The sequence below is a fragment of the Metopolophium dirhodum genome, chromosome 3 (assembly GCF_019925205.1).
Source record: "Metopolophium dirhodum isolate CAU chromosome 3, ASM1992520v1, whole genome shotgun sequence".
Taxonomy (NCBI): Eukaryota; Metazoa; Arthropoda; class Insecta; order Hemiptera; family Aphididae; genus Metopolophium; species Metopolophium dirhodum.
This window is the reverse complement of record NC_083562.1, coordinates 35,137,747-35,153,822: the sequence shown is the minus strand read 5'-3', so window position 1 is coordinate 35,153,822 and position 16,076 is coordinate 35,137,747. Positions and strand designations below refer to the sequence as shown.

General features: G+C 28.3%; 2 protein-coding genes across 7 annotated transcripts; both read right to left on the bottom strand.

Moving 5' to 3' along the window:
* Positions 1-1,111: 1,111 nt before the first annotated feature.
* LOC132940091 (pancreatic triacylglycerol lipase-like) lies at positions 1,112-5,442 on the bottom strand. Its single transcript, XM_061007510.1, has 7 exons — positions 5,254-5,442; positions 3,465-3,588; positions 3,232-3,383; positions 2,594-2,842; positions 2,284-2,472; positions 1,630-1,792; positions 1,112-1,544 (listed from the first exon to the last, which is right to left on the bottom strand). The coding sequence occupies exons 1-7, from the start codon at positions 5,333-5,335 to the stop codon at positions 1,502-1,504; spliced, it is 1,002 nt and encodes a 333-aa protein (XP_060863493.1). The 5' UTR covers positions 5,336-5,442; the 3' UTR covers positions 1,112-1,501.
* Positions 5,443-7,822: 2,380 nt separating this feature from the next.
* LOC132940088 (inactive pancreatic lipase-related protein 1-like) lies at positions 7,823-15,245 on the bottom strand. Of its 6 annotated transcripts, none has more exons than XM_061007502.1 (7): positions 15,005-15,242; positions 13,929-14,055; positions 13,687-13,838; positions 11,276-11,524; positions 9,495-9,686; positions 8,225-8,402; positions 7,823-8,156 (listed from the first exon to the last, which is right to left on the bottom strand). In XM_061007502.1, exons 1-7 carry the CDS (start codon positions 15,099-15,101, stop codon positions 8,114-8,116), a joined length of 1,038 nt encoding a protein of 345 aa, XP_060863485.1. In that variant the 5' UTR covers positions 15,102-15,242; the 3' UTR covers positions 7,823-8,113. The 6 variants fall into 6 exon arrangements, with proteins under 6 accessions (XP_060863485.1, XP_060863486.1, XP_060863490.1 ...); XM_061007503.1 differs by having other exon boundaries at positions 8,240-8,402; positions 15,005-15,235; XM_061007507.1 differs by having other exon boundaries at positions 13,929-14,063; positions 15,005-15,124.
* Positions 15,246-16,076: the final 831 nt, after the last annotated feature.

The following is a 16,076-nucleotide window of genomic DNA, read 5'->3' as shown; positions in this document are numbered from 1 at the left end:
ATGACACATATAATGATACACTATGAACAAATTGCATACCTACTATACCTATAATAATACTCTGATGAAAAAATGTCAGATAAAAAAACACACATTTTTAAGTTTAACCGTGCGAGTGATACCTATATTTTATTGTGATTAGTGAAAAATTACATAATTTCCTGGTTAATAAGTAATGACATATATGGTTTCGCTGTGAACTCTATCATCGCAGGTCTTGTGCTTATATAGTTATATAATATTGTGCTAATAATATGTCATAACACAAATTTAAAATTACGACTTTTTTTAATTTCTATAAAATATTATACAGCTTGTTCAGGATATTCGCCTATTATAGCCTATAGGTAAATTTAAAACACGGGTTCTCACTCATAAATAGTTCATGCTGCAACCAACACATTTAGAAAAATATATAAAATATAAACACAGTTTTTTTTTTTTACATAAGTACATTTTATGTTCATGTTTAGACGAAATTACATATTAAAGACAAGATTTTAGATATTTTGTTGTAATTCAAAAATATTATTCTTGGGTATATGAAACTTTTCGAGTATATTATGATAATATTTTATACACGCTACGACATTTTCAAATTGTTAGAAAAAATTAATTTAACCTACTGTTGTACTGATAGTAAAATTAATTACTTTAATAATTACAATAATATCATCTAGTATACTAGTATAGTTAGGTACTTAGTAATATTATATATTGGCTGACAGACCCTCTTCGCTCAGAATCGTTTTTCGTATAGGTACCTACTATCATTGAATTCAAATTTAATACATTCATTACAATTTACAGTGACTCCCTAGACACCAAATGTACAACTACGGCACAACGTTTCCCACTTTCCCGCTTTTTTTTTTATTATATTTTACATAACAGGTTACAACATCATTTCTATTTTCGTAATTTACCCTACCCACCTTAACGTCATCATAATAATATTATTTGTAAAAAATGTTTTATGCAAATCTACTCTACAATACCTTTCCAATAATATATTTTTTTCCCTGGGCATATGTTCTGTGTATTTAGGTGGAGGCATTGCAGGTATGACAAGAAAAGTGCTTGCGGATTAATATATAAATAAAAACATATATTAGCCACAAAAATATTTATTTTAACACAATGTATTGACTGGCAACTAACAATATTTAAGAAAATAATGTTTTAAACAAAAGTTTAATTAAAAGATAAATCAGATAATATAAAAGTGAGTGCACCATAAGAGGTTATGAACCTCCTGGCTGTGTGCTGATCTATTTACAATTTTCCCACACCGAAATGTTTTCCCAAACCACCCTTGAATAATAAATGCATGTTGATTAAAAATAATAATTAATTTAACTAATTATATATTAACCCTTATTGACATAAAAAAAGAATTACCCTAAGCGCACTGTATTTAAATAGTAAGTACACGAATCAAATAAAAATTCTATCGTTCAACGCGATTATAATATATGGCCTCAATTATAGGTCTCAGGCCTCAATCCTCTTCGCACGCTTCCAAATAATAATCTTCGGTTTGCCTAAGGAAATCAATTGATCAATTTAATTTTAACTTCGCTACGTAATTTATTATGATAAAAACGTTCGACAACAAACTATACGCACTCTATGTCCACGTGCTCGCCCATAAAAGTGCTGTTGGCTTTGTCACACTTGTGCGCTTTATAGTCATCCCAACTGGAACATTTACGTGCCACATAATCTTCTTTGGCCCATATAGAGTGTGCGTAGTAATGATAGGCTTTGATATGGCTACACGAACCCGTAGCTAAAAACGAATAAAATCGCAAAATAAATATATAATATTATTACCGTTATTGTATGCTTTGGAAGTTTGAAAGTACTATCTAAAATGGACGGTAGAAGTTGATTTACAATATTAAATGACAAACGTATTTTCGATGAACCAATAATCAAAATTATTCAATTTAGTATTCATTTTACTTAATGTTCAATTAAAATATTTATATAAATGGTCGTTAACTGCAATCGAAACATTATTTCAATATTGAAATTGTCTTTAAGAATAAATTTTAGATCTGAACTGAGTAGAGCAGCAAATATGGATAAATATATTAGTTATATACCTAGATAATATGTACAATTAAATGGTTTTTTTTCTGTATCATCTTTTGGAGCATTAAAAATTCTTCAATGTTCAACTTCCCTGGTGGCTTGTGTTAGAAATTATATACGTATATTATTATTTGGATTAATTGTATGCTATTTACACCATGGACCTATTTTCGAATACATTACTTCTGTCTGAAAATCCACAATTGGGTTGTCTCTTTCCTCCGTTTGGGAAGAAATCGATATGACCGATTGATTTTTTAATCCCATTATTGCCACTATTAGTGTGCATGACGTCTACAAAATGCGCATCGGTAATATAGAGTCTGTCTGCTGGGCCTTTGTTTTCGTACTGTGGCTTCGCAGGATCCAATCCTTTAATACATTTTTCAAAAAATACAACAATTTGTGTTAAACGTATTGATTTTTAAAAAAAAAAAACCTTCTTAAAAATACATTGCTAGGAACGTTTATAGTTAGGTATATGGGTATTTACCGGTAATTCTAGGAATCTTATTGGTCAATTCTTTCCCTACGAATCCGACAATATGAGCTCCCATACTGTGTCCGATCAAATGCAAAGTCTCAACTCCTTCTGTCATGTTAGACGTTATCCTGGTCAGGATTTTAGCTATATCGTGAGCAATGTGTTTGGCTCGTGCTCTTGCAACTGAATATGATAAATCAGTCGAATACTGTTTCCAATCCACACAGATCACATTATATTCGCCCACCTTAAAATAAGCTATAAAATATTTGATGAAACAAATTATTTTTTAACTACGTCAACTTCCGCCAATAGGATATGCAGTAGGTATACTGTACAAATATCTATAAACGATTATTCATTAGACAAATAAAAGAAAAAAGTAGCGGAGATACCAAAATACTCCTAATTATAAGTCTTATATACGAAAAATAGTTTTTGTACGGGTGTGTACAACTATAAATAAATATGAATATCGTTATCTAAAAATGCTTAATATTTATTTTATAATAATAATGTTCTTCCAACCAATCGATATTAGTATCGATTTTATTTAGAACAAATAAGTATGCATAGTAAATAATTAGAAATAATATTTTTCTAACTCTCAATAGACAATAGGTAATTATGAAAAATTACCAACTTACAATTAACGTTGCACATACAAAGACTATCTTTTTCTTGAGTGGTACCAAGCCAACCGTGCACTATTACTTTAATTGGATTTGCTGGATTGTACGTTGTTGACTCAATCAAGTGTGGTTCACTTCTGTTTAAAAGTTGACCGTCAGTATTATCTCTAAAACGCACACATAAAGAAATTCTTTAGCAATTATATTGAATAATTGAAATAAATTATTTGATTTTTAAACAATTCAACCTCGTGTAAAGCCAGTAAAACACATGTTTCGATGTATGGTACAATCCGTCATTTTCATCATCAAAGTCGATATCGTTAATGTTTTTATAGCCATCATTAAGTGCGTTAGACACGGCGACTAAGTCTGAATAAAGATTTTAAGATTAATATTTATTCCACAATAATATTTTTAAACATTTCAATGTGGTCGACTAAAAATTTAAAATTGTGAGGGAACGCACCACACTATTGAAAAATAATACATACATTCATGTTGAATAATGGAAATAGTCAATAGTATTAATAGTATAATAGTAATACCTATTAATAAATAATAAAGGAGAAATTACAAAAATCACATAAATACATAATACAATATGTTACATACAAATAAGCAAGGCTGGGCATTGACGAGTTACAAGTTAAAATGAAGTTAAAACGTTAAGTAAATTAACCCGTTACTTTTTTCAAATTAACTTTTAACTTAATAAGTTACTTTTTTCAAGATTAAGGAGTTATAACTTCAAGATCATTTTATTTCAAAAATATCTAAATTAAGTTAATTTTCGTCCGAAGCATAATGTAAATTTTTGAATGCGTTTTTACTTTAATGTACCTATCATTTTAAATTTCCCCAGTAATTTTTTTGAGCGTAAAGAAAAACTATCTAATAAACACTACCTATTATAGTCTAGAATTTTTTATTTTTGCAAATTAGCAAATTTTAACTTTTCACTAGGTAAGTTAAGTTACTTTTTTTTAAAAGTTAACTTTTAAGTTAGCGAGTTAAGGGTCCCGGTGCCAGTTTTTCAAATTTTCCACAGTTCTATAAAATGTGAAAATTAAATTTTATATTTTAGTTGCCACCTCAATTATAAGACTTTTCCACTAATCTACTACCCGATACCTATTTATGGGGCGTTGTTACTTGGGTGTATTATATCGAAAAAAATGACTTTACGGGAATAACTCTCAAGCTTTGTAGAATAGTCAGATTTTGATGACTATTTTTTTAACTGAAAGAAGAAGATTTTCTATAGCCCGCATCGATTTCTGATTTTGTATTTTATTTTGAATAATTGTATTAAAAAATGTGTAAAAAAATGCTTTTTATCTTATATTTTCTTAGACATATTATAAAGTTTGGAATAAAATATTGAAAAACAGAGATCGATGTGGACTGTAGAATATTCTCTTCTAGCAATTAAAAAAAAAAAATTATGAAATTTGGTTAATTCTACAAGGTGGTATCGTTATTCCCACAGAGTGCATTTTTGAGGATAAAAAGGCATCAGCACCGGGCGCCTAACGAAAAAAAATACGAGTAACTCTTAACTTAACTTAACGAGTTAAAAAAAATCGATGACTTGCCCAGCCTTGCAAATAAGTACCAACATACAAACAGGATATTATTAGGTATTATATTATTTGTATACTCAATGCAGGCGCTTGTACTTTGTAATGTGGTTTGTTGTACTTGCACCTGTTGTAGGTACCTATACGAAATCATAAATATATTTTTTTTTTAATCAAACTATTTAGATTATTACTTATTATTGGTGATTGGATAAAAACGATTGTCGCTATCAAATTGAGCCACTTGATACTTCGTAATTTATTATACTATGGATAGGATATACCTATAGGTACTAACCTACTTATTATATTACGTCTTCATAACAGGCAATAATATTCTTATGAAGTAGAATATTAAAATTTATACAATGTGATCGATAAAAATTAAATCATTACTTCTTCTAATTTATTTCATTAAAACGTGCACTGTATATTATTAATAATAACAACTCACCGTTTTGCAATTGAATATCATAAGCATAAACACTTACAATCAACAAAATGTTGATGAAAAAATATTTCAAAAAATTAAACATTTCTGTAAACTTATTTTTCAAAATTGCACATAATATTATAGTCAACTATTGAATGTAACTGTCACAAAAACTACTAACGAAGAACACTGATTTCTATCGAATGATGATTTTATACTTTAATTAACACATACTTATGATCATGTCAATATAGCACTTATTTATTTAAAAGCTATTTTATTCAATTCCGATAAATTATATTATAATATAGAAACTATATTATAGATAACACTGTTTGATCAAATATAATTATTGTATTTTATTTTAATGAATTATATATTATACTAATGCGTTTAATTTTAATTGACTTCATTTTTAAACATATATGTGATCATAGGATGGTCATACGCCACCGTAAGTTTAAAATAATAAAACCTATATACGATACACACTATCTTCATAAAACAAAGATACGGACGAAGACTGGATATCAGTATTGGATAATCCAGAAATACTGTTAAACATATCAATATTTGCTATGACTAGGTTACAAGACTATTATTTGAAGAATATTAATCATACGAAGTTAACAGAATTTCGTGTTTATGATCCCCATGTAAGTATTAAGTAGGTAATACTTATACCACCATTTACCACTATATATATTTATTTATTTTACTTATAAATGCCCGGTGAACTTAAAGCATAGATATTTATTTATTTAATTAAGCTTGACGGGCGGAAACCCATTTAAGATATAGTGCAGTATTTACAATTAGCAATAATATACAAAAATATACAGAATACATAAATACAAGATAAAGAAGAAAAACAATTCATAATTTACGATTTAATTCATAGTTCAATATTTTAAGTTATTTCAGAAATTATATATTATATCAAAAGTTACTCGATTGATTTTGACAAAAATCTCCGCAATACCTATTGTTTTTAGAAATATCAAAAAAGTTTACAAAATATATCAAGTCCTAAATCTAATCCACGGCTTTCGGTTGCCCATCTATTTCGAATTATTTCTCAAAGCTAAGTACACTGACAACGATTTGCCCGTGAAGTGAAATACACTAAAACTGAGATAGGTACACTCAAATCGATATACATAGCGTTGTATTTTACATAATATTATGTTCATTTTTTCCGGGCGAAGTCGGGTTTTACAGCTATCTATTATATAACAACAAAGGTCTAAAACGGATGGACCTAATGCAAATCCAGTTTTTGACTGATTTTCATAAAAAAAAATAGCTGAATATATTAACAAAAACTAGATCCGTCGTATCAAGGACTATTTTTTATTTTATGATTGTAATGTTCTTGTTACGTTATGTACTCAAGAATCAATTAATTTTCACGCTGGATTTTCGGGTTATAATTTTTCTTTATTTAGTTTATGCAAATGTAATTTAGAATAAATAATAATGCGATTATCGAACTCGAATACGTTGCATATATATTACAATTTACGCCGATCTTTTCGGAAGTGCGACTGATTACAGCAATATATATTATATTGACACGGTTACACCCGGCCGGTGTTGCGTCGTTCTACCGATAACATTAATAGCGTACCAAACAATGATGTAGAAACCCACCAAGAAAGAATTTCCCAAATTGTAAAAATACAAAACGTCATTTCTTGGTCGGATTTTTCAGAAAAAAATTATAACACAAAAAAACTGCACATGAAGCTGTTTTATTCAGCTAGTAAATAATTTATAATATTCAAAATATTTTAACTCTTTTTGAGCCATTTATATAATCATGGCTCATGACTAATTTACTATTTTCTTAATATTATTTTAATTATTAAATTTGATTATTTATTTAAGTATGCTTGGCTGACTCACCGGCTTTGATCAGAATCGTTTTTCGTATACGATGATATTCGTCATCGAATTCAAATTTAACACATCCATTACAATAACATACACGACAACTATTGTACAGCAGAGTGCCCACTTGTCAAGGTGGATACTCAACCTTCTTTTATTTTATTATATTTATAATATATAATTAGTTGTTTTGTTATAATCTTATAAATAAAAATCAAGGGCCACAAGTGTTTTTGATGCACCAATTTGACTAATTATTTTTTTGTTTTGTTTGTAATTGTCAGGACAGGGGTTGTATGAAAGAACATTATAGGAAAAGTCAGGTATCTGGATTAACAGTTTTGCCAAAATGTATGTTGAATATTTTGAGCAGGTAATTAAAAAATTTAAAAATATGAGTCTTTGTATCACTCCGATTACAGCAATTATACAAGTGATTCATTTGTCTTAAGCAATCACATGAATAACATGAAATCCGTCTAAATTATGCATTCATTTTATAAACATTGAGGAATGCTTAAGATTTATTATCTAAGATGTTCTTTTTCAGTTATCAGTAAGGTTACCGGTTTTCAAATACCAAGTTTCAAGTAGGCACAGCAAGAACGTATGAATTTATATCGTAGACTTTTATTATTGAGTCAACGATAATTTGAGTTTCGATGACGATTAGCAAATACTTTATTAACAGTATAAATCATGATATCATAATTATATTAATATATTTAACTTGATTCAATGTACGGTTATTATACAAGCGTAGCATAGACTATAGAATAATGTTGATCCGAGTTGATCAAAAGTTAAAACTAATTTATGTGTTGTAAAATAAACTAAAATGTATCGATACGGACAGTATCAATATGGACATCCACCGAGCATCAATATACATATCAAATACGTTTAAAACTGATACTTATAATTAACAATTATATTTAAAATTGTCCAGTAAATCAGAAACAGTGTTGTACGTCACGTTGTGTGTCTACTAATCTTGGATGAGTGCTTCTAAATAATAATCGCCGTCTTCCCTGAAACAAAACAATCGTATCATATTTTTAATACATAATATTTAAACAACGGACTGGAAAATGTGTACAAATAGACCACGAACTTCTCCCGGTCTGAATATTCGCCCATCAGATTTTTGGAAGCATTTTCACATCGATTCGCTTGAAAGTCAGCCCAACTGGAACACCTATATGCGATATAATCGTTTCTGGACCATATGGAGTGTGCATAGTAATGATAGGATCTAACGTGACTGCACGCACCAGCTATATAAACACACAATATATCATTAAAATATAATAATATGCGCGACAATTCGCCATCACCGCTATGGCGTCGTGCAGGATCGGCTTTAGGTATTTCGCCACTCGGTGCGATATTATACAATATGTCCAACAAACTTTGTCTACATCTATGGTAAAAATCCCATCCCTAATAATCCACACAATGAAAACAGTTTTGACAAAATTGATGTTGAATATTTTGAGCAGGTAAAATATAAGTTTTTGTGTCACTCCGACAGGTGATTCGTGAATATTTTGAAATGCGTGTAAAAAATACATATTTAGTTTTATAAATATTTAGGAATGCTTAAGGTTTCTTAAGCATCTAAGATGTTTTTTTTCAGTTATCAGTAAGGTTACCGGTTTTTAATTACCAAGTTTCAAGTAGGCATAACAAAAACATATGAATTTATATCGTAGACTTGTAGTATTGAGTCAACGATAATTTGAGTTTCTATGACGATTCGCAAATACTTTATTAAAATAGTTTTATTTATGCGATTTTAATGAAATTTTGAGTATAATTAAAATGTTAAACCTTAAATATATTTAAATACTAAGATTTAATTCAAAGTTACTCACAAGTGTATCGAGAGTAATTAATAGATAATAATAATAATAATATGTATATCATATTATATTTTATCTACACAATTCTATTTTTAGGAATTAGATAGGCAACTTATTATACGTATCAATCAGGTGGATTTTTTGTGTGATAACATGAGAGAGTATAACGGTGATAGAACTGTGTGTGTTAATTCATAAACTCGAGTCAATGGTCTTGGACCGTGAACCAATTACTGTTTTGTAACTGTGAGCATTACGGACACTAGTTTAAAAAACATTGATTTAAATCCGATAATGATTGAAAACTATGCTTTTTATGCATTATAAAATTAAAGTTGTTTAGTATTAAAAATTTGACGATCAATCAGGAGAACAGAAATTTTCCTATTTTTAAAAAAGAGAAAACCTATGAGTGAAAAAAACTGAAACTATCGGCTATTGATGGTGTTTACATTAAATTATAGTATTTTTTTTTATATATTGACTAATATTCTAACTAATCACGTTTATCTGAACGTTCAACGCAGCCGGGTTGCTTTGTTCCTCCATTTGGATAGTAATCCATATGACCAATAGATTTGTTAAGCCCGTTTTGACCAGCGTTAGTATGCATTACATCAACATAATTCGCGTCAGTCATATCTAGTCTGTCATCTGGTCCACTTTTCTCGTACATCGGTTTTGCAGGATCTAACCCTGAAATAAATTGATAATAAAAACATTAAATACATCAGTAGAGTAGCAGGGGGGTGCATAGAACCCCCTCCCCGAAATTTTAAGAAAATTAAAAAAATATTTCTATGACGTATATGAAAGTGATTACAAACACAAATTTATATAGCTGTATGGGAACCGAAACCTTAAATATAATGTCGGCATCAGCATACTAAACGTATGAGTTATGGAAGACCCTAGTTAAGGGGCCTCACTACGGTCATTATTTAAGAGGCAACATTTAGGCAATTTTTAATATTGTCATAGCCGCCCGGGATCTATGTATTGGCAGTAAATGATTATTAGTATGATTGAAATTAAATGCTAGTATCGACGGAAACCTCTCTCGTATGCGAATGAACAAGTCGATAACTAGATAACCCTAAATTATGATTTTCATCACACAAATTTTACAAAAACATACATTTGTTTTGACAAAATTAAAGTTAGTTAACGTTGTCTGATTTTGATTCTGAAAAAATATTTGAACTCAACAAAAAAATGTCTATAGATCGTACGAAATATTTTCCGTTTTTAATATTAATTTTAATTTTAATTATGATTCGAAAAAGTTCATATTTTCAAGATTTTAACTACAGTTCACAATAATAATAAATTTAGTTCTTACAAAGTGCTTCGTAGGACAATTTTCTGGTGAGTTCAATTTTTTTTTCAGAATCAAAATCGGACAACGTTAACTAATTTTAATTTTGTCAATACTTTAGGTCTTTTCAACTAAAATTGACGGCAGTACCGAGACCCCTTAAACAAAAACTGCGTGTAAAGCATACACATTATTAGCGCCCTTCAAAGAAAAACCCAACAACACTAATTAAAACAGGGGACTCAAACCTCAATCTTAACCTTTTTGGGCTGCGGGACACATATTATTTTTAAAAAATCTCGCGTGCCGTGTTTGTGATAAAAATAGTATTAAATTATTAAAATTTCTATGCTTACAATGTGTTCATGGGCCTCAATTAAAGACAAGAGGGCTGTGGTTTAAAGACCCTTGAATAATTAGAATAATTAATAAATAGTCTTCAGTTTGCAGTATTTGTGAAAAGGTTATGTACATTAATTGGTAAGGGCGTAATTGCGCATGTGTCTATAGTGAAAACTCAGCTAACGAAGAATAATTATGATTTATAACTATGTGAATTTTAGTGAAACACTGAAACTTAGTTTTGTATTTCCAATAATATAGCTTACTGAGTGACATTACAGTATGAACACCTATTATACAAATTGAAGAGAAGAAGTTTATCTAGGCTTGTATAGGAGTCGATTTTCGATATTTTATTTTCAAAGTCCAATATTTAACTCTAAAACTTGTGATATTTTACTTTTTCAATTTGAATTATTGAGTTTAGTAATCAAAATATTTAAAATTGCCTTTTAAACAGACATAAATTAACTTCTCTTCTACAATATTGATAATAGGCGTATTTACTCTCAAACCACTCAATAAACCATATTATTGGAAATACAAAAGTACATTTTCATAGAATTGTTCAATGCTATTCAACTATTCCCCTTAAACACACAGCATGCATCATGTTGCAGGTTACCTGTGATCCGATCCACGCCGGGCAAATTTTTCCCAACATGTCCGGCAATGTGTGCTCCCATACTGTGTCCTATTACATGCAAAGTATCATAGCAGCCCATCGTCATGTTGTACGTAATCTTCAACAACACCTTAACAATATCCAGAGCAATGTATTTGGATCTTTTCTTCGCGACCGCATATGATAAATCAGTCGAATATTGTTTCCAATCCACGCAGATCACATTGTAATTGCCCACTTCAAAATACGCTGTAAAATATTTTCTAAAAGTATAATAACTAATATAATAGTCGGGCGCTAAGATTTTAAGCACTAAAAAAATATTTTTAAAAATGTGCATCTGTAAACGCATCTATTAATGTCCTATACATTTTTATTTAATCACATTTATATTTATTTTCATTAATTAATACTACAAACAAAATTATCTCATGTGTTCATGTTATGTAATATCTTATATTCTTACTAAATATTAAGTTTAATTTACTATCACATTGCAACATTGCTGAGGGTTACAACCAGATATTTTAAGTCAATATTTTGGTACTTTTCAGATATCATACTACATGATGGAATAAAATTAAATTTCAACATGTTGAACGCCTATGGTGACTGACTAAAGAAGAAAATAAAAGTCAATCTGGTATCGGGATCTCATAGGTCCATGTTAGATTCTTATTTCTTACACAAGGTATGTGTGTTACTTTGATGACAAAAACATTCAAGTAATTGCTGTATAATATTTACTCAATTTATAATATGCATTGCTAAATGCATGCCTTCTTCAAAAATATTTTTATTTTACATTCATATATTTTTATTAAAAAATAATTATTGTAATACTTACATAGTAATAGTTAAATTTATGTTTTAAATCTTTGTTTTATAAAATAAAGAAGGTATAATATTGTAACACCAGATAGTTGTATTATTTAAATACAGTGCGGAGAACGATTATGGGATCCGTAATTCCAGATCCACCGGCCAATGGAGTACGATAACTGACAAGTACCAATTTTTGATAGATTTCAAGACAACATACAACTATTTTAAATAATTAAATTTTAGACAAATTTTCGTGATAAAAACGTTTATTTAAGTCAAGTAGTTTATTTCTTACAATTGTTTAAATATCATTATTTTTTTTGGAGTTAATTAATTTGAAACGCAATAACTGTTTACAAAATAATTTTATTGGAAATTTCCTGGCATACCTAATTATATTTCTCTTAAACTATTTATTACCAATACAATTTTCATAATTTTTATCATACGTTTAATTAGTATCAATATTTTATTGGTCAGGACCTTATTCTTTTACACTGTATAATATATTATATTTTTTTTAAATTTTTATTTAGAATTTATTTAGAATTCATAAATTACAATTTATAAATAGGTAATCTATAATCTAAAATAATCAAATCCACATAATGTTTAAATAAAAATCAACCATCAAAATTAATAAAATCCTTAAAAAGAATATTATACTTGAATTTTTTGGTATCAGAATCAAGTTTTGTACCTACTTAGAAAGACAAATATCTTACAAATCACAACAAAAAAATATAAAATCCTGTAAAATCCTAGATCTAATAATAAATAATAATAGGTTTATCAGGTACCTACTACCTATAAGCAATTCATTAAAAGTCAACAGTTATATTATATTTACTATCTGATCCCGTGCACTTCGTTGCCCGTTAAATGTACCAACTCTAGACTCTATGACTCAAACTTTGTTCAATTCGTTATTGAATATTCGGTGTATGGTGTTCAAAATTTATCTTAACTTTTCCGTTTCCCAGGATAAAAATTCTGATTCGCAGCAGTATATTATCAGGTAGGCAATAATATACCTGCATTAGATCGCAGAACTCGTGCTATTTGTACGTAAGTCTATAATTTAACTCTAAAGTATCAAAGTTATACCAAGTTTGTCGTATTCCACCTATGGTAGATTAATACAATCAATTAATACAAAATCTTAACCTAACTTAACCCTACTAATATCAGATGAATACAAAAAAACCAAATTTAACCATTTTTAAATTAGCCTGCCTTCTTCCCAGAGGTCTAATCTACACACAAACATTCATTTATATAAATATATATGTTGACAAAAAATAATAATACAAATCAACAAATATGTCCGATTAACCAATAGCAACCAATATATAATACACTGTTGCGCCACTATTGTATTTTTTACATCCAGATTTCCTACTTTTCCAATGGATTTTCCTAAAGGTTTCTCCTGGCGAATACGAACATCTTAAAAAAAATTTGAACCAAATCGGACCAGCCGTTCTCGATTGATGAGGTAACGTACATTTTGCATGCTCCATTTTTATATAATATATAGATAATATTTTTCTTATCACTATTTAATAAGAAAAATTACAATTTACATTTTACGTTGTACGAACAAACGCCCGATTTTTCTTGAGTAGATCCAAGCCAACCGTGCACTATTACTTTAATTGGATTTGTTGGATCGTACGTCGTCGACTCGATCATGTGTGGCTCACTTCTGTTTAACATTTGACCATCGGTATCATCTCTAAAATTTGAAGAAAAAACCTTTCAATTAAGCAATTGTATTTAAAAATCGAATTAAGTCGTTAGTTATTATACTATTTAACAATTAAACCTCGTGTATAGCCAGTAAAATACATGATTCGCCGTTTGGTATTGTGCGTAGTTTTCGTGATAAATATCAATGTCGTAAAAATTGTATATGTTATCTTCAAACACTTCATTGTAAAGTTCGTATGAGTCTGAAAAACTGTCAAGATTAATATTTATTCTAAAAATGTATTTTTAGTAAGGATACAATATTTTAATATTCAATCATATTATTATTGAAGTGCGTGAAACTTACGTGAATTTAGTTCAAGTCAAACCCATTTTTGATTTTATCTTTTCTTCCTCGAAAATATAATTAATTTTACTTCAAATATAAGTTCAAATAATAATTTAAAAAATTAGAAAAATACATAGAAAAAATTATCTATTTTTGTTAAGTATAATTTTTAACAATATTTCTCCCACATCACGTGTTTATATATTTAATTTGTTTTGATGACTAAGTATTCATACGTCATACCTACTTCATATCGCGATAATATCCTATAGCCTAGTTTTTTTAAAAAAATTAAAAGAGGAAGCAGCATTAAAACCTAAAGGCAAAATTTAAATTATCCAATCCAAATACTATGCTAATATTATATACTTCTTCTAATCTAATGACTCACACACGCACATAAACGTATTATCTTGTATTGGGATAAATGCCTACAAACAGTTGCAGGTAAACATAGTTTATTATTTTTATTTTAACATACAATCATAAAATACGTACGTATTTGTATAATTAATTATAATTCATTGATTATAGGTAGCTACTTTACATTTTTTCTCCATTGTTACTTTGTTTACAATGGCTTAAATTGTAATACGTAATTATGTGGCTAAGGTAATAATGGATCATTATTATAACAATAACTCTGAAATCTGTAATTAACTCAGATTGAAGAATACATAAGGTAACTTAATATATTGATATAGACTTGATTTTAATGACTATAAAACTATTTCTTAGAACTATTTAATGGTAAAAATTTGTTTTTTTTTTAAATTACATATTACATACATATTAAAGTAATATCGACCTAGTTGTACAAATTTAACTGTAGGTAAGTATGTGGACTTAATAAAACAACTTACCGCTTCCCAATGTAATATCATAGCTAAAAATAAAAATGGTCAACATGCAAAACACCATTTTCTTTGTAATTGGATAATTTAACAATTTAACTGACATTTGACAAAATCGTTTTCACAGTGTCTAAATATTGGATTATAATAGTCGACACATACAACTGTCATAAATACTACTAAATTATACGATACAAATTTCAATCGAACGGTCTTTTTAACATGCACTTGTGTTTATGTCAATAGTATACATTTGTATAAAATACCTAAATATATTTTTATATATATGTATGTATGTACCTAAATATATATAGGTGTTATATTTTAATTGAATTCTTGCACAATAGATAATATTTAGATAACATTATTTGATCAATCAAGGCAATTCATTATAATTACATTTTATTAAATAGGTATAATTAATAATAATTACTAATGCCTACAATGTAGAAAATAATTAATTACAAAATATTTTCGTCATACACATATTTTATTGTAATGTAAATTTTAAGATAAGCATTGCGCATTCATTTACTATATGTACAACGGTTCTGGAAAAATAAAAAAACGTAAATGGTATATTTTATAATAATACAGTGTTGTTAACTATTATCGTCTATTATCGTAAATAACGTTGTGTTTATGATTTTGGTACAAATATCTATTTTCATAGATGATTTCCAAAAGAAAATTTCAACCCACGCATCAATCGATGTGTATAAGTTACATTTTTATAGCTACATTTTTCAGAGTACCCCTATGCCACTCCATTCCACTTGACTAAACTTAAAATTGGTATTAACTATTACCCAACCTATTAATCGCCTTGTCGAACGAAATTTGATTTTTATATTACATTGAAATTATCAGAAAAATATTCCTCTTTGGAAGTTTGAAATATGGGATTATAAATGTAAGCTTTCATTCAAATGTTGCTTTATTTTTTAACTGGTATTTTTTTTTATCACAATTCCAAAATGTTTAAGCACGCAGTTGTACTTACAGAAATATCAACTTTATTTCTTAAAAGATAAAAACAAAGTTCATTACCTAATAGTTTCAATTCAAAAAAATCGTAATA

What these genes read in the sequence shown, in the direction of transcription:
- LOC132940091 (XM_061007510.1), bottom strand. Translation starts at nt 5,335, where the DNA reads ATGTTTAATTTTTTGAAATATTTTTTCATCAACATTTTGTTGATTGTA. An exon ending in TAAGATTCCTAGAATTACCG is followed by an intron (nt 2,473 to 2,593) that starts GTAAATACCCAT and finishes AATGTATTAAAG; the next exon opens with GATTGGATCCTGCGAAGCCA. An exon ending in GGCGAGCACGTGGACATAGA is followed by an intron (nt 1,545 to 1,629) that starts GTGCGTATAGTT and finishes TGATTTCCTTAG; the next exon opens with GCAAACCGAAGATTATTATT.
- LOC132940088 (XM_061007502.1), bottom strand. Translation starts at nt 15,101, where the DNA reads ATGTCAGTTAAATTGTTAAATTATCCAATTACAAAGAAAATGGTGTTT. An exon ending in TTGTTCGTACAACGTAAAAT is followed by an intron (nt 11,525 to 13,686) that starts GTAAATTGTAAT and finishes AATATTTTACAG; the next exon opens with CGTATTTTGAAGTGGGCAAT. An exon ending in CGTTGAACGTTCAGATAAAC is followed by an intron (nt 8,403 to 9,494) that starts GTGATTAGTTAG and finishes GTGTTTATATAG; the next exon opens with CTGGTGCGTGCAGTCACGTT.